Source organism: Typopeltis vanoorti, chromosome 3 (genome assembly GCF_054136105.1).
Source record: "Typopeltis vanoorti isolate ZY-2024b chromosome 3, IOZ_Tvanoo_1.0, whole genome shotgun sequence".
NCBI classification, from domain to species: domain Eukaryota; kingdom Metazoa; phylum Arthropoda; class Arachnida; order Uropygi; family Thelyphonidae; genus Typopeltis; species Typopeltis vanoorti.
This window is the reverse complement of record NC_143551.1, coordinates 130,227,777-130,255,714: the sequence shown is the minus strand read 5'-3', so window position 1 is coordinate 130,255,714 and position 27,938 is coordinate 130,227,777. Positions and strand designations below refer to the sequence as shown.

The 27,938-nt window shown below is 36.1% G+C and overlaps 1 protein-coding gene across 9 annotated transcripts in view; it reads left to right on the top strand.

Moving 5' to 3' along the window:
- Window positions 1-27,938, top strand: part of LOC150108568 (peptidyl-glycine alpha-amidating monooxygenase B-like) — a 521,418-nt gene that overhangs the window by 286,642 nt on the left and 206,838 nt on the right. For all 9 annotated transcript variants that reach the window (XM_090390860.1, XM_090390858.1, XM_090390856.1 and 6 more), the window contains one exon: window positions 19,110-19,226. In XM_090390860.1, coding sequence (XP_090246986.1) covers window positions 19,110-19,226 — 117 coding nt within the window. The remainder of the gene's footprint in view (window positions 1-19,109; window positions 19,227-27,938) is intronic.

The following is a 27,938-nucleotide window of genomic DNA, read 5'->3' as shown; positions in this document are numbered from 1 at the left end:
CTTCAAGGAAGAATGTAAAATGAGACTAACATCACAGAAAGTGTACAGTCTGAGAGGGATAGTGAAAATTGTATAGATAAACAGGCTGATTCTTCATTAGCTTCAAAATCCAAAGAAAACAGCCAGACTGAAACTTACCTCATATCAAGTGTCAAGATGGTAGATGATCAAAGCAAAGGGGAAAATAGCCTGAGAATGGGGCAAGGCACAATCATAGCCACATAGATTGCAAGTATACGGAAGTCAAGAAAACTGTAGAACATACCTCATCTGAACATATTATAGATACTAGACCTAAGAAATGCAAGGAGGTTAATCCTAGAGAACTGGAGGAGGAAAGTTGTAAAAGAATTTTACAGAAGTAAAATTTTTTCTTAGATGGGAGGGACCTATGTTATGTCCTGAACAATCAAAATATAAGTGGGACAAAATATTAAATTATTCAGGAACAACTAACCTTGATTGTAGGTAGAGAATGCGGTGGTTTGACAATGAATGGCGTGTATATTTGTATAAATAACACTAAAACAGGAAGTCTAATAGAGAAATTTATTTAGGGTATTAATTTATTTAAAGTAATTTGTTCATGTATTATAAGAAAGCAAAGTGTATAAGCTAGAGTCCAAGGGTCACATTTTAGCAGTCCAAAATAACGTATGGCCGGAGGGAAAGTGAAGTTATACGAAAAGGAAGCTAGAATGCTTTCTAAGAAAACACACCACGTGCATATGGAGGTGTGCAGAGCGCGGTAAACAACGTGGTGAAGTGTGCGAATCTCCGAGATTGAAGCGGGTAATATAAATGCCAGTCCCCCCCACACACACAAGGTTTTTTGGTTCCTGTTTCCTGACCTCATGGACATTGGCTCTCGGTCTCCGCCAGCAGAGAAGACTCTAGGCTGGCCGTAAAAGTTATGAGTCGTCTGCCGTAGCATGCGAGTTAGGGCTAGTTATTTCCTCAGACCAGGAAAGCTATGCTATATCGTGCAATGGTAATCCAGATGTGTGCCTGAGATACTGGTGAAAGTCCTGAGCGGCACATAGCCTTTCCAATTCGGAGAATCTGGCTGTTCAGCTATCGTGTGTGACCCGGAGAATTGTAGACCTAAAGGAGCCTTGAAGTCGAGACAAGGCTGAAGAAAGAACTGAAAGTCATTCTAGGAATGGTAATGTAGATTGTCATATTCTGATTTCCAGTTGAAGATTTATGTGCGAAATCTTTAGGATATTTTTGTGTAATGGACTTATTGAACTTTAGGAACGATCCTTAATTTTAGCATTGACCTGCCCCTGTTTGAGATATGTTTCCCTAGAAGGGATTTGTATAAGAGATGATTGTGATATGTTGTAAAATATGACAAGTGACCACATGAATGATAAAGGATAAGCTACAAAAGCTAGAAGTTTGTTAAATTATACATAGAAGTGGTCCAAGTAATTTATTCATGTATTGTATTGTTAATATTGAAATTGGAGTCTTGCTAGCAACACAATAGAGTTAATCATGCATTTATATTCTCTCATGTATAATTTCTTGATTTAATAAATATGTTGCATAGCATTTGCCTGTGTCCAGCTTGTTATATGAATTCAAATAGCCACTCATAAAATTACCATCAAACCTAGCGGGAGGGACCCATGAGTATAAGTTGATATTTAGAGCCACGACTGCAGGCAAAGATAAAGAGAACAGGAATTAGTTTATTTATTGTTGGAAGTTTATTACTGCGTATCACTCTGAGAGAGCCATCTTGGATAAGAGTCTCGTCTATCCTTAGTATTGGCTGGCGCAGTTAAAATATAAATTTGTCAATATTTACCAGGTGAACTGTCTCAGAGGATATGCTTAATGGTGGCATCTCATACTTGGACAAAGTCCTAATCAGAGATTAAATTACACGTGACTAAACTTAAGAGCGGCCAAAATATAGTTTAAAGAAAGGGAAATTTGTATGAGTGAGTAGAGTACACATAACTAACAAGATTAGATAAAGATATAAAGGTAACATGGTTAAAGCATGTGCAATGATATAAAGGATAGGTTCATAACAATCGCTTCCATACAGTTGACTTCGTCCTTCAAACTCATTCCACACATTAACAAATTGTACCTCCCCCTCTCCTCACACATTTCAGCCAACATATCATTCATAATCCTTGCTCTCCACCTCATCTCACCACAGTCGTACCTAGGCAACACACTTGCAACCCTTGTCATGCTATTCTCTTTTATCCATCTAAGCAGCCTCCTGATATCCATTCTGACATTCTCTTTGTCCTCTGTCAAGTCATTCGTACCTATTAAAACCAATAACTCCTTTGCACGCTCCAATGCCTCGATCACTGTACTCATTTTACCACCTGGAAAACATACTTTCTGCATCCTCTCATCCAGCACACCTTTAATAATGAAGTCATCATACAACACCACTCGCTCGTCTTCCGTTAACTCTTTCGTACTTGCTTGATTTGTTTTAATAATTTTCTCCTGAATTTTCTTAATTTCACTCCACATCCATTTCATCTCTTGCCTCATCCAACTCAGTTCAACTTTTGAATCTCTCATCACATTCTCTCTATCATTCAGTCTTTCTAATTTTCGAATTCTCGACTCCTGTTTCACACTTTCACTCTCATTCATCCTTTTGAGTTTCTGTACTTTCGATCCATGCGTCCAACTTTCACGTTCATTCATTCTTTCCATTTTCCCCAGTTTCGAACATTGTGTCACACTATTTCCGGATTCGTTCATTCTTTTGATTTTTCCAACTTTCGAATCTTTCGTCATGCTATTTCCGGTTTCTTTTATTCTCTCAATTTCGTTGCCTTCCATCACATTCGCCTCACTTTCTTTCTTTTTACCATCCATTATGGTTTTCAAATCACTCGTTTTCTTTTTCAATGATTTTTTAATAATTTTTCGCCTTTCTTTCACACCATGCTTCTCTTTCGAATGAGCAATCATTCTTCTCGCGACATTCTCGCTACTAACACTTTCTGTCATCAAATTCATATTAGCACTCAACAAATCCTTGTTTAGCTCGCACTTCACACATTACCCTCCTTCCATCAGCCATAAATATCTACAAATCATCTATGTAATCAAAAGAATACATGTAGCACACCTTGTTCTTCACAAAACGACCAAGTTAAAGTCATGCACTGATAAAGCTGCCACCATCTTTCCTCTGCCAGTTACTACTCTAAGGTCTAATAACAACGAATTTGTAATTAAGTTTAAGCAAATATATCCCACACACTAATAATACTAGTAGCGCATAACTTTTATAGGAGCTCTTACTCAAACAATCACTCATATACAATTAATTATTTCAAGAATAACTTATCTGAATCCGGAGCTCTTTTACACACCACTGCTACTGTTGCCTCACGAGCGACGTATTACTAACACTAAACATCAAAAATGAAAAGATAATGTGAAAAAAAAAGAAATTAATATTTATTTACATATATAACGATTCATGCATTGATAATGAAGAAGCAGCAACATGATTGCTTCATGGTAGCTTAGTGTAATCGATACGATTGCTTTGTGGTAGCCTAGCCTATATACTAATGAATGAATGAATTGTTATAAAATTTTTATGGCATACAGTATTGCAGTCATATTCATAACACAGTTATTATGTATTATGAATATACACAGTTATAAAGTATGTACTAGAGTTAATTTTATGCAGTTATGATTTTATACAGCATTTTTACATTAATTTATATTTCTCTCGACTACAAATAGCACCATGTATGGTCGATAAGTGTTCTTGTGTGTAGTATTTGATAACTTTAAACTTTTTATCATAGATTGTGTATACTTTATGCTAGTAAATGATATACTAGTATCTACATGCATTTTATGCATTCATGACATATCTAACTTTTTCTTAATTTTTTAGATATTTTTAAGCTACACAGTTCATTTGCAAATTTTTTCAAATTGTCACAAATCTCTAAAAAATTTTCCAATATAGTTATTCAAAAAAATATCTGCATATTAGTGGACCTGTGCAATTCAAACCTGCATTCTTCAAGGATCAACTCTGTGTGTGTGTGTGTGTGTGTGTGTGTGTGTGTGTGTGTGTGTGTGTGTGTGTGTGTGTGTGTGTGTGTGTGTGTGTGTGTGTGTGTGTGTGTAATATATATATATATTTTTTTTTTTTTTCTAGATGATGACCTTAATATGAAGGTCAAAACATTGGGAAATTAAAGTCTTAGCACATATATTCTTAGCACAGTTGTAGTGTCCATAATTTTATCAAAATGAATTACACATTATTAATTATTAATAATAATAACATTATTAATAATAATAATTATTATTATTATTATTATTATTCAGCCCTCCATGGAGTCAAAAGACTCATCATGGGAGGTCCTTTCTGAGAAACACAAGTCTATCAAGACTCATCGAGGGAGGTCCCTCCTAGGAAACACAAAGTCTATCATACCACTCCTTAAACACATTGACCATTCTCACTCTCACCACTCCATCAGGCAATGCATTCCATTGTTCAACCACCCTCCATGCAAAGAAACCACTCCTCTCCCTCTTTCTCACAGTTTCCTTTAGTAACTTCCAAGGACGGTCCCCCTTTTCATCACTCCTTCCCACTGTTCAACCAAGTAAAAGAACTCCCCAGTGTCAACCCTGTAACCACCTCCCAACAGTTTAAAAGTCTCAATTATATCACCTCTTCTTCTTCTATCCATCAAACTCTGCAGTCCACACTCCCTCAGCCAATATCCTCATAACTAACATTGTACAGTCCTGAAACCATCTTTGTTATCCGCCTCTGTACCCTTTCCACAGTTAATTTATCCCTTTCAAATCCTGGGGACGAGATCTGAGAACAATAGTCCAAGTGTGGTCTGATCAGAGTCTTATACAACGGAATGATAATCCCTTTATCTCTACAGGTCAGTGTCCTTCTCATAATTGCAGCAATCCTCTGTGTTACCTTCACTACCTTTGCAATATGTCCCCTAAATTTCAGGATTCTATCAATCATCAACCCCAGATCTCTTGTCTCCCCTACTTCCTCCAATTTAACTCCTCCCATAGAGTATGCAGCATCCCATCAATATGTCCCAAACCTCAAGACCTTACATTTTGCTGCATTAAACTGACACCCCCCATATTTCAGCTTTCTTGCATTTTGCTCTGTATTCTCTCAGAATACTTTTGACTTACTTGCCAAGAACTTTATATATTTATTTATTTATTTTCTTACATGTGTAATGACATGGGCCTACCATCAAGTTCAGATTTTTCAATCTTTGTAAATAATTTCACCATGTCTCCTTGCTGTTTCAGTCAACGTTTTCTTCAGAGTTTGTAGTGAGTTTCCAAGGTATGATCTTGTTTCAAACTCTTTCATTTTTGTCTTGAATAATACTTGTATATTTAAATCTTCAGTCACTACTGATGCTACTCTATAAATTAAAGATGCCAAGAAATTATATTCTTTGGCTTATCATTTATTCAAGTGTAATCAAACAAAGTTTGCATGTGAAGTTACTTCTCGACTGGGCTACTTGTATATAGAAGCTAATGACTTCCCATCACTTGCCTTAGTATCCCATAATGCAATCCTTACTATAATCTTTATATCTGTAAGGATAGGTGAATTTATAATTGTGACTGCAATCCTTATGTCTGTAAGGATATGTGTATTGCATTATGGGATACTAAGGCAATTGATGTGAAGTCATTAGCAGCTATATACAAGTAGCCCAATCGTTAAGTGACTTTATGCACAAACTTTGTTTACTTACACTTGGATCAATGATTAAACCAGTAAAATAATTTCTTGGCATCTTTAATTTATAGTATAACAAGTGAAAACACTTTCAACATCTATCTCTAATCAAGAATATTTGAGTTATAAGGTGTGAAACCTTTTGGCTACTTTTATATGGAAATATAACTTCTGCATTACATTACTTCAACCTTGGTATCACTTCTGGGCAGTGGCCCTTCCTGTAATGCATAGCATGATACATGTCTGTAAGGATATGTGCATTTCATTACGAGATACTAAGGCAATTGATGTGAAATCATTAGCTTCTATATATAAGTAGCTCAGTCGTGAACTGACTTTGCGTGCACACTTTGTTTGCTTACACTTAAGGTAAAGCCTGAAACCAAGAATATAATTTCTTGGCATCTTTAAATTATGGTATAACCAAGCAAAAAAACTTTCAACATGATGCTGCTTTACTTTCTTTTTTAAGCCTTTCTTATATATTCAATGTGATTCAGTGAGAGAGTCCATAAAGTCTACTATCCAGAAGGGAGAATGAACAAGATAATTCATGCTTTGGACATGATGAGGGAACGAGCAAGAGAATTACTGGTTGGTGCCAACTGATTTAAATGAACATAAAGAGAATGTAAGGGTGAATATCAGGAGGTTATTGAAGAGAGTGAAAGATAACAGTGTAATGGGAAAGGTTGTGAGCGTGTTGCTGAGGTATTACAATGATCCGTTGCTAGATGGAAGTGCGATGCAAGCAAGAGATCAGAAGTAAGAGATGAAGTGAAAGATTAGGCAAGTGGTATTGAAGAGACAGAAGTGTTTGGCAATGGAAACAGTAGTGGTGTGAGAGATGAGGAGAGACTAGGGATGTGAGAGAAACATCGGGAGTCCAGTGGGAGGTATGACATAGGGAGTGTGGATGTTCAAAGCAATAATGAATATATGTATGTATGGAGATGAGCAGCATAGAAATGGAAGAGATTGGGATGTGGCTGGGGAAGTTAAGACTGAGCAGATATATGTGGTATGCATAGATAAAGGTGGTAGTATAATCTCTTTCATTGGAACTACTTTTATCTCCACTGGCTACAACCCTGATTTTATCACCAAAATAAGGGATAACTTTAGCCACCATCATCATCTTCATAGAAAGCTTCTGGAGTCTCCATTCCTTATGTGAAAGGTGTGCTTGAGAAATTTGCCAGACTTCTGTGCCAGATTAACCTTATTTGGCATAGATAAGGTTTATGAGGAAAATAGTCTTCAAGCCTTCTTTCATCTGATTTGCAAACTCCATTCATTATTATGCTACCCTAATGATCAATATCTATCTCTCTCTCTCCTATCCAGGAGTTTACAGAATTCCTTGCTTGTTTAACTTTTCTTATTACAGACAGACAAGCCACCTCAAATATGTCTAGAAGAACATCAGGATCACATACATCTCTGTGAGTATAATAAGTCAGGTGTGTTTTTGTAATAGATTTCACGGTTTGATATGAACACAGATGATTAAGAAAATAACTATTTATTAACTTAAAAGCTAATATTTTGCTGGTATTATATCCAGCATCTTCAGAGCACACGACACAAAGTTTGTTACAAATGCAAAACAACCACAATCTGGTGTAACAGTGGGGCTAGTAAAAGTAATTGTAGCGCGCAACACAAGACTAAAGTCCTAACATAGTGCCATCTAGGTTTAAAAAAAAAAATAATAATAATAAAGAAAGAAAGAAAGAAAGAAAATAAAAATAAATTTCAAAGTTTTGAAATAGTAGTCCAAAGGATAGTCTTAGAAAGTTTGAAAAAATGAAATAAAATAAAAGTAATAAATATTAATTTGGTCTTAAGATGACTCTCCCAAATCTTTGGTAGATTTATACAGCCATACTTGTTAAGGTTTGCAGTATGTTTTAAGGCTTCTGTTGATCCAGGAACAACCTCTCTGACTTGTAGAAGCTTCTGTGTATTGCTTTTGTTTCTTTCCAATTGATCCTCTGTGCAAGGGTGTCCAAAGCATGGTCTGCCAAACACGACTTGCCATAGTGAAATGTCGGATATATTTTTTGTGTTCACTGAGGTGGATGTCCACAGTTCTTCCTGGATGTGATAAAGGAGTGCATTTGTCCTTAGGTGAACAGATGAGAGTTGTTAATTTTACATAAGGTTTAAATACTGTGCGTAGTTAGTGTTTGTTAAGCACCCTAGATATCTTTTCAGATATACCTTTAATGTATGGGATGGTGATAGTTTTGTTGTAATCTTCTGTGGTAGATAGAGGGGATTTCTGGGTAGCATTTAGTATGTTATCTATTTTATGGGGATTATAACTGTTGGTTAAGAAGGTGTGTCGTAGGTTCGAAAGTTCAGCAGTGAGAGCAATGTCATTGGAACAGATTGCTCTAGCTCTGTGGGTTAGTGTTTTTAAGATACCATATTGTTGAGGGTGATGGTGTGATTGTTTGTGTGAGTATCTCCCTGTATGTGTGGGTTTTCTATAAACTGAAAATGATGAGGAACCTTCTGGAAGATGTGAGATCAGTGTGTCCAGGAAAGGTAGGCAGTCATTGGCTTCTAGTTCCATTGTAAAGTGGATTTTAGGGTGCTGGCTATTTAGATGCACTAAAAATTGATTCAATGTGTCTGGGCCATGTGGCCAAATAGCAAACACATCATCAACATAGCGTAGTCAGAGACTAGGTTTGGGAGTGGCTGTGTTGATAGCTAATTTTTCCAGATGTTCTATGTAGAAATTGGCTAACGAGGGAGAAAGGGGCGAACCCATAGCTGTCCCATCTAATTGTTTGTATATTTTCCCATTCCAAGTAAAATAACCTACCTGTACTGTGAATTTAAATAGCTGAAATATATCTGGGGGAAATTGTGAATTTAGTAAGTTAAGTGTTTCAATCAGTGGTACATTAGGGAATAATGAGGTGATATCAAAACTTACCATTAGGTCTGAACCATTTAAGGTGTGGTTTTCTAAAATACTTTTTAGGTGGGTAGAATTTTTAACAAAAGAGGAAGAATTGTTTATGTAAGTGGTTAGTAAATTTGGCTAAATGTTTAGCTAGTTTATATGTAGGAACGGATTGTGGTTGTTTTGCATTTGTAACAAACTTTGTGTTGTGTGCTCTGAAGATGCTGGATATAATACCAACGAAATATTAGCTTTTAAGTTAATAAATAGTTATTTTCTTAATCATCTGTATTCATATCAAACTGAGAAATCTATTACAAAAATGTCTGATGAACACATAAGCCTATCCACGCGTAAGTCATGTGTGATTTTGTTTTGGTAATGCTAATTATGTCGACACAAGGTAATTCTGTAATCCTTCTGTTCATTTCTGTTTGATTTCCATTCAAAAATGACTCTTTTAGACTTTCCTGTTTTGTGAAGTTATTTTACTCAGTACTCCTCATGATTATGTTAAATAATTTATTAAATGATAATAATTTCCTTGAATCCTAGTAGTTACATATTGGTCTCTGCTCTTACAGTGACTATCATTTATGATAAGTGACAACCTATGTCCTCTAAGAGTGGAGGCTTTGGAAGGCAGTGAGACAAATGATTTTGAGAGCATATGGCGTGAGGTAGAGGTGGGCAAGACAGGATATTTAGTGGGATGTTGCTACAGACCCAGGAGCACAGAGGATGGGGACCAGGAGCTGTTTAGACAGTTAAGTTTGGCAAGTGCAAGAAGAATGATTGTTATGGGAGATTTTAACTACAGTAGTATAAATTGGAGAGAGGAAGATGTATGTAGCAATAGGGAAATGGAATTTCTAGAATTCTTGAGGGACAAATGTCTTAGGCAACATGTAACAGAGGGAACAAGAGGTACAAGAGTTTTGGATTTGGTTATAGCATCAGAAGAGTTGATAAGAACTGAGATGACATCTCTCCCACCAGTTGGAGAGAGTGACCATATGGTTTTGACTTGGAAAATGAATAGACATACAGGAGTATCAAAGAGATGGGAACTTATGTGAAATTATAAAGCAGGTGATTATAATAGTCTTAGACGTCAACTTCGGGAAGTTTCCTGGAGGGAGGAATTGGAAGGCCAGGATATCATTGGTACTTGGGAAATTGTGAAGGAATATTTGTTAATAGCAATAGTAAGCTGTATTCCACAAGTGAAGAAGAGGCCACAATTTGGTGTAAAGTGGATGACAAACAATATTAAACAAGAACTGCATGTGAAAAAGAGGCTATGGAAGAGATACGAGGAAACAGGTGAAGAGCAGATGCATGAAGAATATAAGACACAGGCCAGAAGAGTGACTAGTGTGGTAAGGAAAGCAAAACTGGAATATGAGAGGAGATTGGCCCTAAGATCCAAAGAAAATCCTAGGGAATTTTTTAGCTATGTGGCCAGTAAGAGGAGAAATGACTGTGGAAGAATGATATTGTGGGATAAAAATGGGAATAGAGTGACTGATGCAGAGGACATAGTGGAATTGTTCAGTAAACACTTTATTGGTAAAGTGTTTACTGAAAACACTTTACCTATAAAGTATTTCATCCTAGAGGAGTCAGTTTCAATGCTAGAGGGATAGGGCTGGTTCAAGGTTTAGAGGTACAGGAGAAGAGTGTGTTTCAGATACTGAGTACTCTGGATGTCAGTAAAGCTTTGGGACTGGATGGTATTTCACCACGAGTTTTGAGAAAATGTGCTAGGGAACTGACAGTGCCTTTAACCTGGCTTTTCATTGAAAGTCTGGCTGCGGGAAAGGTGCCCAGGGAATGGAAGAAAGGTAAGATAGTGCCATTGCATAAGGGTGGTAACAGACTGGAATTTTCTAATTATAGGCCAGTTTGTGTGTCATCAGTAGTTGACACACAAACTGGCCTTTCCTCACTACTTTTCTTGGAGAAAGTAGTGAGGGACCGTATACAGCATTGGGCAGATGAGGGTAATATTATCTGTGAGAGTCAACATGGATTTGTGAAAGGGCGCTCTTGTTTTAGCAATATGCTAGCCTTTTATAATAAAGTTACAAGAACATTAGATGAGGGAAAGGCATATACTGCAATTTTCTTAGACTTAGCGAAGACATATGATAGGGTGCCACACGATAAGCTGATATTTAAGTTGCAGCACATGGGTCTGGATGTCAGATTGGTCAACTGGATTCAGGATTGGCTGTCTGATAGGAATCAGAGAGTTGTGTATGGTGGAGCAGTTTCAAGGAGGCAGAGGGTTACACGTTGGGTCCCACAGGACTCAGTACTAGGACCTATATTGTTTAACCTTTATATCAGTGACATTGCCAGTGGATTTCAAGGGGATATTCAGTTGTTTGCAGATGATGCGAAGCTGGGAAGGATTATTAGTAATAGTGCAGATGTGGTATCCCTGCAAGAGGATTTGAATAAGCTAGATAGATGGGCAAATAAATGGGGGTGTTGGTTTAATGCAGCGAAATGTAAGGTCTTGAGGTTTGGGAAACATCGACGGGACACTGCATACTCTATGGGAGGAGTTATACTGGAGGAAGTAGGGGAGACAAGAGATCTAGGGTTAATGATTGATAGAATCCTGAAGTTTACGGGACATATTGCAAAGGTGGTGAACGCTACACAGAGGATTGCTGCAATTATGAGAAGGACACTGACCTGCAGAGATAAAAGGGTTATCATTCCATTGTATAAGTCTCTGATCAGACCACACTTAGACTATTGTTCTCAGATTTGGTCCCCAGGATTTGAAGGGGATAAATTAACTGTGTAAAGGGTACAAAGACGGATGACAACGATGGTTTCAAGACTGTACAATTTCGGTTATGAGGATCAGCTGAGGGAATGTGAACTGCAGAGTTTGGTGGATAGAAGAAGGAGAGGTGAGATGATTGAGACTTTTAAACTGTTGAGAGATGGTTACAGGGTTGACACCGGAGAGTTCTTTCGCTTGGTTGAACAGCAGGAAGGAGTGATGACAAGAGGCCATCCCTGGAAGTTACGCAAGGAAACTGTGAGCAAGAGGGTGAGGAGTGGTTTCTCTGCATGGAGGGTGGTTGAACCATGGAATGCATTGCCTGATGGAGTGGTGAGAGTGAGAACGGTCAATGAGTTTAAGGAGTGGTATGATAGACTTTGTGTTTCTTAGGGGGGGGGAACCTCCCCTTGATGAGTCTTGACAGACTTTGTTCTTAGGACGGACCTCCCACAATGAGTCTTTTGACTATGGAGGCCTGAATAATAATAAAGATAAGGTTAAATAGAGTGTTGCATTATGGGTAAAGAAAAAAATTGCCAAACTGTCCAGCATACTGCCATAATATGATCCTTTAAAAATTGTAAAGTAATAATTTAAAAGATAAATGGTATAAACTACTTTAATGGTCTAAGTTAAAACATTTGGCACTTTGGTGTCTTTAATATATATATATATATACACGTGAAAGTGTGTACAAATAAATATTTGTCTTCAAGGTAATTATTTTGTTCTACCTATATTTACTGATGCATTTTTAACTGTTTACCAGTAAACTAATTTACTGGTAATACAATCCCTAGTCAGAATATTACATATATTTGAGAGCACATGAGATTTTCTCTGCATCCCAGGATGTCAGGGATAGCATTGGAGTTTTTTATGAACTGGAGTTTTGAGGCGAGTTCTTAAGAAATTTGGCTGCTTTTCTCTATCAAAAATCTGGGAGACTATCATCATGTGACCATCAGCCAGTTAGTACTAATAGCCAACTGTTTCGCTATGTGAATGCTCATCACTTAATTAGTGATCGCCAATTTGATTTCCTCCATTCTAGGAGATCTCCTAAGTCAACCCTACACACCTTTGGATACAAGCCATGGAAAAGTTTAGAGAAACTCACATTGTCACTCGATGTATACAAGGCATATGATTGAGTCTGGCATAAACCCTAGCATGTCACACTAACAAGCTACCATCTTATATATAGTCTTCTTCCTGCCTTTTGTGATAGGATTGCCAGTTTCCTCTCATCAGATTTTTCTATCAATGCTGTTGTGCTTTGTGCTCTTACACCCACATTCCTCCTCTTGCATTATTCACCTTTCACAAACCTCTAATGCTATCCAGAATTTTGCTGATTACAATGCATTCCACTCCTTTTCATTTGGAGAAACTGTAGTGCTCAAATTTATTTTATTTTATCACCCCATATGCGAGAGGTCCTAAGACTTATGACACAGTAGTGCTATATGTGGGTAAGTGCTTAAAAGAAAAAAAGGAATTTGTCTATGTGTTTTTTAAAAATCTGATGGTTGTAATCATTGTGGATAACAGTATGAGAAAGACTATTCCAAAGAGCAGACATCTAGCAAGAAAGGAGGAGGGTGAGAAATTGATTTGATGTGTTTGAAGCTAAACTGTATATGGGTGAGAACTACCAGCTGCTAGTGTTTGTACATGATTAGAAATTTAAAAAAAAAAAAAAAAAAAAAAAAAAAAAATGGAGTAATGAAGTGACATTTTGTTGCATAGACTTCTCTGGGGGATATGACATTTTTATAACTATTTCTTCCAGTATAACCACAAACAAAGATGTCAAATAGAAACTTTGCTGATATTTTGACTAGTTTCATGAAATACTTTGTTTAACTTCATCAGAAAACAACATGAATAAACTAAAAACTAGAAATAACTGGTAATTAATTTACGGAATTGACAACGCATATAAAGTAAATTAATTAAAGATAACTTTAATGAATCACTTCTATATTTCGGCAATGTCACATTGCCATCTTCGGGAACATAAAGATATGGTATGTGCACTAAGGAACTAACAAAGCAAATGAGGAAGAAAATAAGAACTAATTTTGTTCCTAAAGTCCTAATGGTGCCCTCTTGCGGGCTAATTTGGTAGTCTTGGCTGTTGGGCTGAAGTTCTCAAAATGAAAGTCTCCCAAATTTGGGGCAGTTTCATGCACCCAAATTAGTTGAGGTTAGGAACGTTTTTTAGAGCTGCTGAAGATTCTTTGAATAGTCTTTCGTATTTAAACTCGCTGCGATGGATTATTTTTTGTCTTCTTCCAACGAATTTTATGGTGGGTATCTAAGGCATGGTCTACCAGCCCAGAGCGGCTGTTCTGGTGAAACCGGATGTAGTCTTGGTGTTCTGAAATCCTGATATTTGTTGTTCTGCCTGTTTGGCCAAAGTAGGACAACATGCAGCTGCAAGGGACCTGGTATACACCAGGTAGGTCTAGGGGAAGTGGTTGGTCTTTGGTAGAGCGGATAAGGGATGCCAACTTTTTATATGGTCTGTAACAGGAAGTAAGGTCATATTTTTTGAGGATATTAGTTATTTTTTCAGAGGTGCCTTGGATGTAGGGGATAGTGATAGACTTGGTGTAGTCTTTATTGTGGAGGGGGGGAGGGGGGTTGTGGTTTACAGGTTTTAGTATTTTTTGGATTTTTTGGGGGTTGTAGCCATTGGCTAAGTAAGTGTTGAGGATGTGGTTTAGTTCCATAGTTAGGGTCTTGTCATCTGAGCAGATTAATTTTGCCCTGTTATATAGTGTTTTTATCACCCCAACCACTTCCCCTAGACCTACCTGGTGTATACCAGGTCCCTTGCAGCTGCAAATTGTCCTACTTTGGCCAAACAGGCAGAACAACAAATATCAGGATTTCAGAACACCAAGACTACATCCGGTTTCACCAGTACAGCCGCTCTGGGCTGGCAGACCATGCCTTAGATACCCACCATAAAATTCGTTGGAAGAAGACAAAAATAATCCATCGCAGCGAGTTTAAATACGAAAGACTATTCAAAGAATCTTCAGCAGCTCTAAAAAACATTCCTAACCTCAACAAATTTGGGTGCATGAAACTGCCCCAAATTTGGGAGACTTTCATTTTGTTTGCTTTGTTAGTTCCTTAGTGCACATACCATATCTTTATGTTCCCGAAGATGGCAATGTGACATTGCCGAAATATAGAAGTGATTCATTAAAGTTATCTTTAATTAATTTACTTTATATGCGTTGTCAATTCCGTAAATTAATTACCAGTTATGTCTAACCAACGTATAAGTCTTACTACTAAAAACTAGAAAGCAAGTAATAACAGTTAACATTTCTAGTAAACAATATTTGGAAATGTTTAAACAGTGAAAAGCATTCATTAACTGTTATGTTGGCTGCTGATTCGTGGATTACTATAACATACTACTGGAAGATACAAATGTGTCATGTTGGATTAAAGAAGACCAGACTTGATGTAAAATCATCCCTTGATTTTTGATACACTGTAGAGGATGCTTCATCATTTCAGCTGATTTTTTGAACACTCTTGAGTAAAAATCAATGTGGAACAGTAATCAATTTCGAGCATTTCAGTTTGGTACCTTTCTACTTAATGTTTCCGTTGTATGTGCTGCCAGCCCTAATTTGTGCTTTCTTTCATTCTCAACATCCATGAAGTGTTCCGATTGTTGAATCTCACCATATCTGTAGTGTAGACCACAATTGCGGCTGATCTTGTAGACACTTGATTTTTTGGGTAGTAGATGTGGAAGTTTAGGAGGTTTCAGATGTTCAGAGATTTTGTTGAGTGGGTAGAAAGAATCTCTTAAGTTTTGTTGGCAAAGCAACTTGGTCATCCGGCCTGATTGACTGTGTGGTTAGTATATCTGCTCTCCAGTCAAAAGGCTGCAGGTTCGAATCCTGCTGTGGTCATGGATGTTTGTCTGTGAAAATAGTAGTGGTGGGGTGGTAGATGACGTAGATGGTGGTAGAGCAGATATGCTATGTAACTAACCAGTCTGGCAGTCTGTTGTGAAGTGTGAAAAAGTCCTTTGTCACTTCAAAGTCCTTTGGATGTGTACCTGTTTTGAACCGGTGGTGCACTCAGGATTTAATCTTGGGGAGGGAGGCTGACACTCAAGATTTAATTTTTTTTTGGGGGGGGGGGGGATTAAGTAGATGATTTGAGAATGCACGCTATGCATTGCATACGAGCTATGACTGAGCATCTGCAGTGATTGCCAATGCATGATACCCGTGATCTCCTCTGGCCCAGCTCGAGCAAACGAAGTAACACCCGAGCACTACTTCGTTCGCCTTGCGTTCACAGCGACCAGGATTCCCAAGCACTATAGGGTATTCTCACCATATGTGACTGCTAATTTATAAGTAACATAGAAATAGAAGACATGACACAACATAAATTTAAAAAAAAAAAAAAAAAGAATTAGGAAAAGATTTTTGGAAATTTTTCTAGTGTTTTTTTTTCCTTTTTCTTTTTTGGGGGTGGGGGGACAGGGCCCCTTGGCCTCCTCTCTGGGTGTGCCAATGGTTTGAACTATATGATTTTTGTACCCCTCATATTGTACTCATTTATTTCATGTAGGAATAGTGGTGATTTGGATATTTTTCTCTTCACCAAAGAAGAGTTTCTACATTAAGCATAGAGGAAGAACTAAAATTCTGTTCATAATAGGGCATTCAGTTCCACTTATTTTTTCACATTATATTCACCTGAATTTTTGGGATAGTTGGTGGTGAGCTATTTATATGCTTTATCTGTTCATTATAATATTTGGTTTGTAGAGTGAGAACTTATATGTCAAATTTTTCTACTCATTTTCAGTTTTATTGTTTTACTTATTCATTTTTGATTTGGGTATTTCTTATTTCCCTGTTATAAATTTTAATTCTACTATTTCATAAAAATTTTAAATAAATTCTTCTTTGCTGCTCGTTCTCTCTCTCTCTCTCTCTCTCTCTCTCTCTCTCTCACTCTGTGATTCACATGGTACATATCAAAGCAAATAGGAACTTCATAAGTTTGTGTTATCTAAAAGATATTTTGAAATTTTTGGAGTATAAAGACATCTCTTCATTTCAAAGTTTCAGATGTCCTTGAAAATTGTTGAACCACTGATAAAAACAAATGACTACAAAATAATGTTTAAGGATAATAGTCTTAGTATTACTTCCTAGCCTCCATGGAGTTCAAAGACTCACTGAAGAAGGTCAAACTCTCACCACATTTACTATTGCACCATGCTCCCCATTTGGTGTCATCATGGTGACATCTTCTGTTATCGCTCTATGAGACTGCTATTAAATCCAACACTTGTGTCCCTAGGCAACTCAAGGAAGGAATTCAGTCTCCTTCATTACTTACACATCTTATTTCCTACTTCCAGCCATTGTTTCCAAAGTCACCCATTATTATCACCTTACTATCACCAATCTCATTTGCTGAAACATTTCAGAATCAGCATGCTCTCTCTCTCTCTCTCTCTCTCTCTCTATATATATATATATATATATATATATATATATATATATTTCATGGTCTCTCTAGCAATGTCCTACTAGATATCTAAAATTCATGCTCACCTTAGTCTAACACCACATGGCCTCAAAGCCATTATTACTACTGCTTTCTTCAAGTTTTATGAAAGGGAGACAACTTTTCTGAGATCATTAGTAATACCCCACCTCCATGCTCCAGTGAGTACATTGTCCTCTGTTAACCATATCTCCCTGACACATGTGATTTGCAGATAGACTAATTGTATCAAGGCCACAACTTTGCATCTATCCTAATAATTTTTACATTAGTGTATGAGCAATAGTAGCTTGCGCTTGTCCCTTTTTCCTCCTCAACACTTCCTCACCTCATCATTTGATTCACTTTGTTGCTCTTTCAGGCCATCCACACATCCTTATCTTGTAGCAGTCCTGGTAGTATGTCCTCACAGTCCCACTATCTAGTTTTCATTTCCCTGACTGGCCACACACACTCACTCATTCCTCTTATCATCAACAGTCTATCTAATTCTGCACTGCCACTTTCATTCAAATAACCCACTCAAGTCTTATAACCCACTCAAGTCTTATCTCTTCCTGTACATTCTAGATATCATGCATTCCTAATCATTGCTCTTCTCCTCAGCTCCTTAATTTTATAACTTGGCAGCACACTTGCAGTTCTCTCTCTCTCTCATATACTTTTCCATTTCACTGTCTCTAGCAGCACACTCCAATCCCACGCTACCTCATATACACTTCCTTCCTTGCAGATTAGTCACCTCTTCTGCACTTCCTGTCTTCTCCACAGCCTGATTCTCACTTCCTATCATTGCTCCTCTCAGACATGCTTTCATTACCTGCACCATTTCCACATCTTTCACCACAGAGTTCCCTCATAAAGCATTATACTACTTTCTACCATTCCACCCCAATAATTCAACTTTGATTACTTCCCCACTGAAGCTATCCTTCTTACACCTCCAATCTCTTCTCTAAATGTCTCTTCCACTCTGCACATGCCTCAATTCATTCCTCAATTTTACCACTTCTTTTATAATATTCTCATTGATGTTTATATCTTTCATACTAGCTTCTTTATCATTTTTCTTTCATCCTTTTGCAATTCCACTGTCTTACTACTCCCTACTGTGTAATTCACCATGTTTTACTATCTTCATACTACCTGCTGTGACCTTTTTCACCAAATAACTCACCCAGTTTTACCTTAAATTTTTTACTCCTTGCTCACTACCCTTTCATATTATCTTTCTTCACTATCAGATGAACACTCACTCTTGTTGTTGCATTCCTGTTCTCACCTTGAATCAGTGATACTTTACCATCCTTCAGTGCTGATTCAAGTCTCACTTTGCACATTCCCCTTCCATCACCTTTAAAAATTCACGACTTATTCATATAATTCAACAACTACACATGTAATACATCTCACATAACAGTTAAAAATCAAATTTTGATTCACTAATATACAAGCAGCCATCATCTTGCTTTCAGTGCCCATCATTATACATCACTGCATCTTTAAGGAATTGGGAGCAAAACTGAAACAAAAAAGCATGCACTGCAAACACTGTAAGCACACTTCTTCACAACAACTCTCACACATGAAAACTCACAATTAATTGACAAAAAAGAATTATCTGAGCCTTCAGCATTTTCGATCACAACTTCATCCACGTTTGGTTTTTTTTTTTGTTGTTGTTTTTTTCTGAATAAGCAGTTTTAACAGAATAGTGGTATATAAAGTGGTACTTAGAAATTATCGAATCTTCTAGGGCATTGATGATTTTCTTATATGGGTTCCAGATAAGAAAAACTTCTCAATGTGAGTTACTACATTTTAGGCTCACCATGAAAATATGATCATTAAGTAAAATGAACAGACAATAGAACTATTTAGAATATTTCATTCTAACATTAATTATTTTAAGTTTGTCTGTTTGTATTTTTAATTTGGAAAAAAATAGAAATAATAAGATGTAGATTTTCATGGAATCTAGCTTGTGCCTCTGTTTTTACTTCATATGTTTTTAATTATTTTAGGTCTTTTAATCCAAATAATAAGTACAGGTTAACTAATCAAGGTCCAATATCTTCTCCTCCAGTAATATGGCTTGACTCATCTACAGGCATTATTCTACAGAAATGGGGAAGCAATTTGTAAGTAGTATTTACAAATATTCTTTTTTTAAGATCTACAGGGTGGGTCAGAAGTCACAAAGGGATTTCAATATTTAATAACTCCTTTATTTTTTGTTTTAAATTTACAATACCATAGCATCATGTAACGGTATATATAGGAAATAAATTTACAATAGGTGTGAAAAGTCAAATCTTGTAAATGGCATCCATTTTCTGCTTTGTGCAAATGTGCCCTTTCTAAGGCATATTTCATGACACCTCTTAGTGTTTCAGGTTCCAGTGCTCTGATTTCGGCTCAAATATTGTTCTTCAGCTGTTGGAATGTCTGAGGCTTGTTAATGTAAACTTTTTCTTTGAGATAGCCCCATAGGAAGAAATCAGGAGTCGTCAGATCTGTAGAATGCAATGACCAACTCATGTCGCAACCACAGGAAATTATTTTTCCCTCAAAAATTTTCCTTAGCAGTTGGATTGTGGTCCTTTCTGTGTGAGCTGTCACTCCATGTTGGAACCACATGTCATGTTTATATTGAACTGCTGGGAGTAAAAATTTTTGATCATAGACCAATATTCATCTCCTGTAACATTAGCAGGGTTCCCAATGTGGTCTTTGAAAAAAGTAAGGTCCGATCACACCAGACCCATACATGGTACTAATGTACTGTAGATTGATCTACCAACCTCTTGTGTATGGGCTCAACACACACACACACACACACAAAATAAACACTTAAGGCAGTGCAGTTCCCTTGGTAAATTGCCCTAGGATTTTCTGAAACTCAATCTTTCAGTTTTGTTTGTTAATGAAGCCATTCAAATGAAAATGTGCTTCATCTGACATTATCAACTTGTGGATAAATTCAGGATCTCTCCTTGCTAATTCTTGAAATCTGACTGCATATTGAAAAAAAATCTGTGGGTATAATCTGGTGACTTCAGCTGTTGCATCAACTGGATTTTATACAGAAACAGATTGAAGGTTTTCGAAATATGCTGGAGTGACTTCTGAGAGACTCCAACCTGTCCAGACCGCCTTCAAGTGCTGTGGTCTTCGGCGACACTCTCCCTTACATGCACAACTGTGGCTTCATTCCTAACTGAGCACAGTTTGCCTGTTCTTGGAAGGTCGCTTACTGAATTCTGCTCCTCAAAATGACCAATCAAACGTCTAATCATTGATTCGCTTGGAGAATCTCTCATACTGTAATGCCGATGATATGCTTGTTGGGTCAGAATTATTGATCCTTGGTTTTGATAGTCAAATTTCACAATTTGTGTTTGCTGTTCAGTCGTGAATTTTTCCATGGTTAATCTCCAAGGTCTTTATAAAATCTGTAAAGAAAAGAAAGAAAAAAAAATTAAAAAAAGTTATCAAAACTTCAGTCCCCTTCATGACTTATGGTCCACTCTGTATATAGATATGTTTTGGTAGCAACTGAATATTTATACAAAAATGACTGTTATTTGTTCATATTCTCAGCCTAGTTTGCCAACTGGATAAACCTGTACTTTGCTGATAAGTTATGCTTTTGAATCTCATTTTGCATGTGTACAGGTAAGAGATGATTTTTATTTCTCATTGTGACATAATCAGTTCACTTTTGGAGGCCGAAGTTTCATAAAGATCATATTTCACCTTCAGAGCAGTATTATGGATTAGATAGGCCCTTGAGCATCCAATGTATTGATCTGTTATGCATTTCCATCCTTTAGTATGTGGAATTATTTAAAAAAAAAAAATAAAAAAACTTGGAATTTAGGACTGTTCTTATGAAACAAAATTGCGCGTTTTCTGTGTCCAAAATTGTATTAAAAAATTGTTATGTGTAAATATTTTTACATTATTTTAAATAGCTGTTATTTAAATTTTTGTTATTTGCAGTGATGGGAATCTATAAGGCTAATGGTCAGTATGATCTATGGTTTATAAGTGGTGATGATGATATCAGTGAGATCAAGAAAAGATCATATGTTATGTTAGGTAATTTTCGGATTAATTATTATAAAAATCTTTTTAAATATTGGCTTTTAAAAAACAACTTCAAACTCACCAGAACTAAAGAAGTAACATGGATGTAAGAAGTACCAATGGAAAAGAGGTGTAGCTACCAGATGAATTATAGAAATACTACATCAGTATAATTTGTCTTACTGAAATGAAAAAAGACACAAGAAGGCAAGATACTTCTAAATAGAAGCTGCTTAAGAATCAGTACTGGAATGCAAACTCCACTAGTAACTTCCATTCTTTACTTTCTTGTGATGCACTCTCATATTAGGTAACTGCTTGGACTGAACAAACAAAGATGGGCTGGCATTTTGAGACATAAATCCTCTAACAACTTTTCTTTTCAAGGGGAACAATAGACTGATCTCTTTTAGCCGTCAATAACTTTTTGAAGAGGGTGAATAGCTAGTCTTCATCCTTTAAACTTTAACTTCCAAGTGGTCTAAAATTCTTAACTGCATAATAAAAACACCTGAAACATTGCTACAAATCAAAGTTACACACAGATTCATATCCCAGGATATCATGTTTATTCTTACCTTTTAAATTAACCTATTAGCCATTTAGCTCATAAAGAGATTGTCTTCAGACATCACTATAATCAAAGGGAAAAAATCTTCAATTTACAAAAAATAAATAAAAATAAAAACTAATATACACGCACACAACAACAACATAAAACTATCTATCTATATACATACACGCACATACTCTTGAGGGAGGGGGGGGAGGTGAAAAGTTCAGATAAACACCTAGAACAAAAATGATATTAAAGCCAAGTCTTCTTATATATTCTAAAAGAAAAAGAACACATCATTACATTCTGATGAAACGTGGAGGTTTAAGGGTTTTAAGATATGTTCTTTCTTGTGGTATATCAGTTGCTTTGATATTATTTTTGTTCTAGGTGTTTATCAGAACTTTTCAGTCAACCCATATATATATATATATATATATATATATATATATGGCATTTTGAGACATAAATCCTCTAACAACTTTTCTTATATGTGTGGTTGTGTATATATATATAAAACGTAACTAATGTAATGTAACTATGTTCAAGCACAAGTATATATTTCAAATTGCAGTTATATCAGAGCAACTTTCAGATATATTATCTAAGTTTTAATCCTTTATCAGAAAACTTTTGGAATTATAGTCACTTGCTTGCAGCAGTTTTCTTTCCTATCTCTTGGATTCATGCATGAGGGAAAGCTAATGCAAAAACTGTTTCTTCCTATATAAGAGTAATGACTCAGTTAAATTCTTTCATATCATAAAATTATAGAATACTGGAGAAAAAAAAAGAAAAATGTGTCTTCAGTAACAGGTAAATTTTAGGCCATGGGTCCAAATGGCAAGTGCATCATTTTCAAAGCCCAACCTGACTAAAGATTTGAATATGTATGTGCTGTGTTCTTTGCTTTTCAAAATTCTCCGTGTAAAAATTTACCAAAGGACCATAGAGGACAGAACCCTTGTAGTAATGATAATTTGTTTGTAGATTTTTATTTTTTTGCCAAATTAACCTTATCTGACAGGAAGTATTGTCAGATTTTTTTATTGTTTTTAAATTTTTTATTTATTTATTTTGCCATCCTACCAAAAGAATGCTTGTTTCACTACCTCTACTCCTTATTTTTTTCCAATGACCAAACCACTTGAGATAAGCTCTGCTAGCACATTCTTAAAAATTAACAATGTCACGTTCTTTCCTAATATCCTCTATTTTTAATACGATTCTGCCATTGATGCAATTTGTTCACTCTCTCGATCTTTCTCAGAACCTCATATCTGGTCTACAAGCTTTGAACAAGTGTTCTATTTCTAACCTAGCTCACAGATCTGTAGTTAAAATTTGTTTGAATACTGTCTTCTTCCATACAGCTTCCATACAAAAAGACTAATTTCTCTCTTATTCCCTTATAAATTTATTCAGCTAACTTCCTATCACACCAGTTTTGCTAATTCTGCTGTTTGTTTCATATTTAATTTCCCATATTCACTAAAAATTATGTCTAAATAGCTGAAATGTTTTACTTGTTATATTCAGGATATAATTGATGTTTTCAATATTTCTATCCGTTTTCATTGTCTTTTTATTGCTGATTTTCATACTAAATTTATCACGGGAGTTATTTAATTTAGTTAGAGAATCCTACAGACTTGTACTGGGTTTGTTTATAAGCAGAACATCATCTCCATAATAGTTTATTTAATGGTATTGATTCACAACACAGAATGATAACAAAATAATATTTATTAACTTATCAGATATTTCACTGGTATTACAGTGTATCCAGCATCTTCAGAGCACAAGAGCACTTTGTCACAGTGCATGAAACAATAACAATTTGGTATAACAGTGGGACTAGTTTAAAAAAAAAATTATGGACAACACAAGAAACTACCATCTATTGTTGGATAAAGAGAGAGAAAACAAGTATTAATTAGATCTTAAAGTGACTATCTCCCAGATTTTCGGTAAATTGATACAGCCGTACTTGTTGAGACATTTTGAAGCTGCTGCTAATTCTAAAAACAATCTCTCTGACTTATAATGACCTCTGTGTAGCATTTTGCTTTCTTCCATTTGATCTTGTGAAGAGGTATCCAAGGCATGGTCTGCTACACTCGACTTGCAATAATGATAGTGCTGAATGTATTGTTTATGTTCTTTAACTGTTGACATCAAGGTAGATGTCAACAGTTCTTCCTGTCTGTCCATAGGAAGCCAGGTCACAAGAACAGGGCACTTCATATACTTCTGGTTGTGTTAAAAAAGAGAGTTTATCCTTAGGTGAATGAATGAGAGTTGCCAATTTGACATATGGTTTAAATATGCTGCATAGCTGGTATTTATTAAGCACTCTAAATATCTTTTTAGATGTGCTTTGAATTTATGGGATGGTAACAGTTTTTCTGTAGTCTTGTATAATTAAGCCTTTCTACCCATACCTCTCCATAAAGTAGAGAGCTGAGAATAATATCTCTGATTTTATATCAGGTTTAATGTCATTTTCCTTCATATTGTGATCCATATCGATGACAGATATGGCGATATCCTTGTCTCACATTTGATTTAACATCAGACCATCTTTTTTGTACTTCCTTCAATTCTAACTCATGAAAAACAACTCAGATATAGACTAATTCTTCCTTAATATAATGTCCCATTTACACCATATAACTGTAGCATTTTGAGCATCTTTTCTATTCATACCTTATGGACTTTACAACCGTGTTATAAATAACTATTTGAATTTCCCAACGTTTAGACCTTCATATTAGGGTCATCGGAGTATATACAAGGACAAGCTGAGTTACATTTCACACAGTATGCCAAAGAAAAAATGATTTGATCACTGGTTATTCTACTGGCATGACCTCTAGTGGAAAAAAATACAGATAAAATTAAAAATTAATTAAATATTTAGAAACTACATTAAAGCTAAATTCTATTTAAGATAACATGGGAAAAACATTCTTTCATATAGATAGTTTTCTTACAGTAACAGTGATGTCCTATTTTTAACATGACAATTGTTATATTAGATTTAAGATTCTGGATTATCTTCAGTCCTGTTTATAGTTAGCTCTTAGGAAGAAAGGTTCCGTGGGTAGAATATGTGCCTGCCATATGCTTGGGATTTTTAGACCAGCATTATTGTTCAGATTGGGGTGGTTGATAAGAATCTCACAGGCTTCCTTAAATTTACATTCATACCATGTTTTGGTGTGATGTAAACAACTGGTGCTTTTCCAGTCAATTCTATAAATAATTAATGCCAGCAGCACCCTCCCAAGTACTAACTAGGCTCAGGTTTGCTTAACTTCAGTGATCAGACAAGAACTGGTACTTTCAAATGGATCTGGCTGCTGACCAGATTGGTTTAAAAAATAGAATTGACTGGAAAAGCACCAGTTGTTTACATTACACCAAAACGTGGTATGAATGCAAATTTAAGGAAGCCTGTGAGATTCTTATCAACCACCCCAATCTGAACAATAATGATGGTCTAAAAATCCCAAGCATATGGAAGGCACATATTCTACCCACGGAACCTTTCTTCCTAAGAGCTGACTATAAACAGGACTGTAGATAATCCAGAATCTTAAATGTAATATAACAGTTGTCATCTTAAAAATAGGACATCATTGTTACGGTAAGAAAACTATCAATATGAAAGAATGTTTCTTCCATGTTATCTTAAATAGAATTTAGCTTTGATATAGTTTCTAAATATTTAATTAAATTTTAATTTTATCTGTATTTTTTTTTATTTCACTAGAGGTCATGCCAGTAGAGTAACCAGTGATCAAATCATTGTTTCTTTAGCTTACTTTGTGAAATGTAACTCAGCTTGTCCTTGTATATTTGTATATACTCCAGATGATGAGTTTAATATGATGGTCAAAACGTTGGGAAATTAAAATAGTTATTTATAACACGGTTGTAAAGTCCATAATTTCCAAAGCGAGTTCAAGTATTCCCATCGATCTTATTACAATCCACACAATCAAAAGCTTTCTTATAATCAATAAAACAGATCAATACTTCCTTCTGAAATTATTTTGTTCTTTCCATAATTCATCTCATGTTTTCTATTTGGGTTCTAGTTTCTCTACCTCTCCTAAAGTATGTCTGCCTGTTCTTATGCCATTTCTCTATTCATATATGGCTCCGACCTTTGTTGGATCACTTTCAGCATAATTTTCCTTGCATATGAAATTGAAGTGATGGTTCTATAATTCTCACAATCTCTGGGATTTGATTTTGTTGGAATTGGAATGAATACTTATGTTTTCTAATCTCTAGGTCAGTATATTTTCTTCCAAACTTATTGACAAATTTCAGTCAATATATTCACTACTTCATCCCCAGCTGCTCTTAATAATTCCACTGATACACAATCAGCTCCAGGAGCTTTTCCTTTTGGCAGCTGTTCAATTGCTGATATCACCACACTTTTCGTTATCACAAGTTCCTCAACAAATTCTCTCTTTCCAAATTCTCCTTCAATATTATTATTATTATTACCCAAGACCCCATTGAGTCAACAACTCATCTAGGAGGTCCTTTTATCAAACACACAGCTCATCATACCATGCTTTAAACACACTCAAATTCTCTGCAGACACCACACTCTCAGACATGCATTCCAATCATTCTCAACTCTGCATGAAAAAAACCTGTTTCTCACTCCCCTACTCACACCCTCCTTATACAGCTTCCAGGGATGACTTCTGATTTCCCCCTGATCTCCCATTATTTGATGTAGAACCTCTCCAGCATTGATCCTATCATCATCAGTTGCAACAGTCTTGGGACTGGTAGCTCAGCAGCAGTTTCCTCCATTCCACTCTGTCATTCGCTTTCTTCTTAACCTCCTGGTAACTCCTCAAACCCGTGCTATCTTAGACTTGGTCAAGAAAGCTTTTCCTTGGTCTGCCTCTTCTTCTTTTCCCCTCTATTTTGCCTTCAGTTATTCTTTTCACAAGTCTATCATGTCGAAGTATATGTCCAAACCACCTATCCCTTCTAATTTTGATCGATTTAATTAGAGCTCTTGTTTCGTTTATCTCTCTCAGTACTTGTTGGTTTGATTTTTTTTCTGTCCATTTTATTTTGTTCATGCGGCGCCAGCACCACACATTTCAAAAGCCTCCAATCTTTTTACATCTTCTCTGCCTAGAATCCAGGTTTCACATCCATACAGTACAATGCTCCATATTAATGTCTTTACTAATTTTTTTTTCAATTGTAGGTTGAGGTTTCCTGTTAAAATGCTTTTCATCTTAGAGAATTGGGCTTTTGCGTTGTTTATTCTTGATGTTATGTCTTCTCTTCTTCTGCCATCTTCTGTTATTAGGCTTCCTAAATATTTAAAGCTTTTCACTTGTTTTATTTGTTCCGTGCCCAATCACATCAAGTCTTCCTGTAAGGCCACAACATCTTCTCTACTCTTCATAGTTCGTCCCAACTTTGCATCATCTGCAAACAACTGAATATCTCCATCCAAATCCTCCCTTTAGCTACCCTCACCAACCAAGTCACCTGCCTGGTCTTTGTAGTCCTCATGGAATTGGTTATTTCCACTTTTCTTATGCTGCCTCAATAATGCCCTTTTTCTCTGTATCGCATGCTTACTCTCTTTATTCATCCATTTCACATATACCTTATTTAACATTCTCACCCTTGGAATACATTTAGACATTGTGTTTACTAGATAGTTTTTGAAAATCCCCCAAGCTGCATTTGATCTCTTTTCTAGCTAACTCCTCATTCCATGTTACACGTGCAAGCTGTCTCCTGAGCTCTTCATAATCACGCCCCCTTGTAGTTCCACATATACCCTTTTCCTGCAGAGGTCCTCATACTGTTGGCAACCACCCAGGTAATCACCTCATGGTCACTCTCACCAATTGGTGGGTGATTTGACACTTCATTTATAATTACATCCTCTGATGAGATGACCAAATCCAAGACCCTCAATCCTCGTGTGCTCTCTGTTACATGCTGTCTGAGGTAGCCGTCCCTCAAAAATTCAAGAAACTCATTTTCTTTACTTCCAATTTCATCATTCCAGTCTGTATTGCATAATCAAAATCAGATAATAATCATAATGATGATCACTATTTTCTTTTTTGCTTGGCTAATTTGATTATACATTTCATAGTCACTACCATCCACATTTCCTAGTCTATAACAACATCCA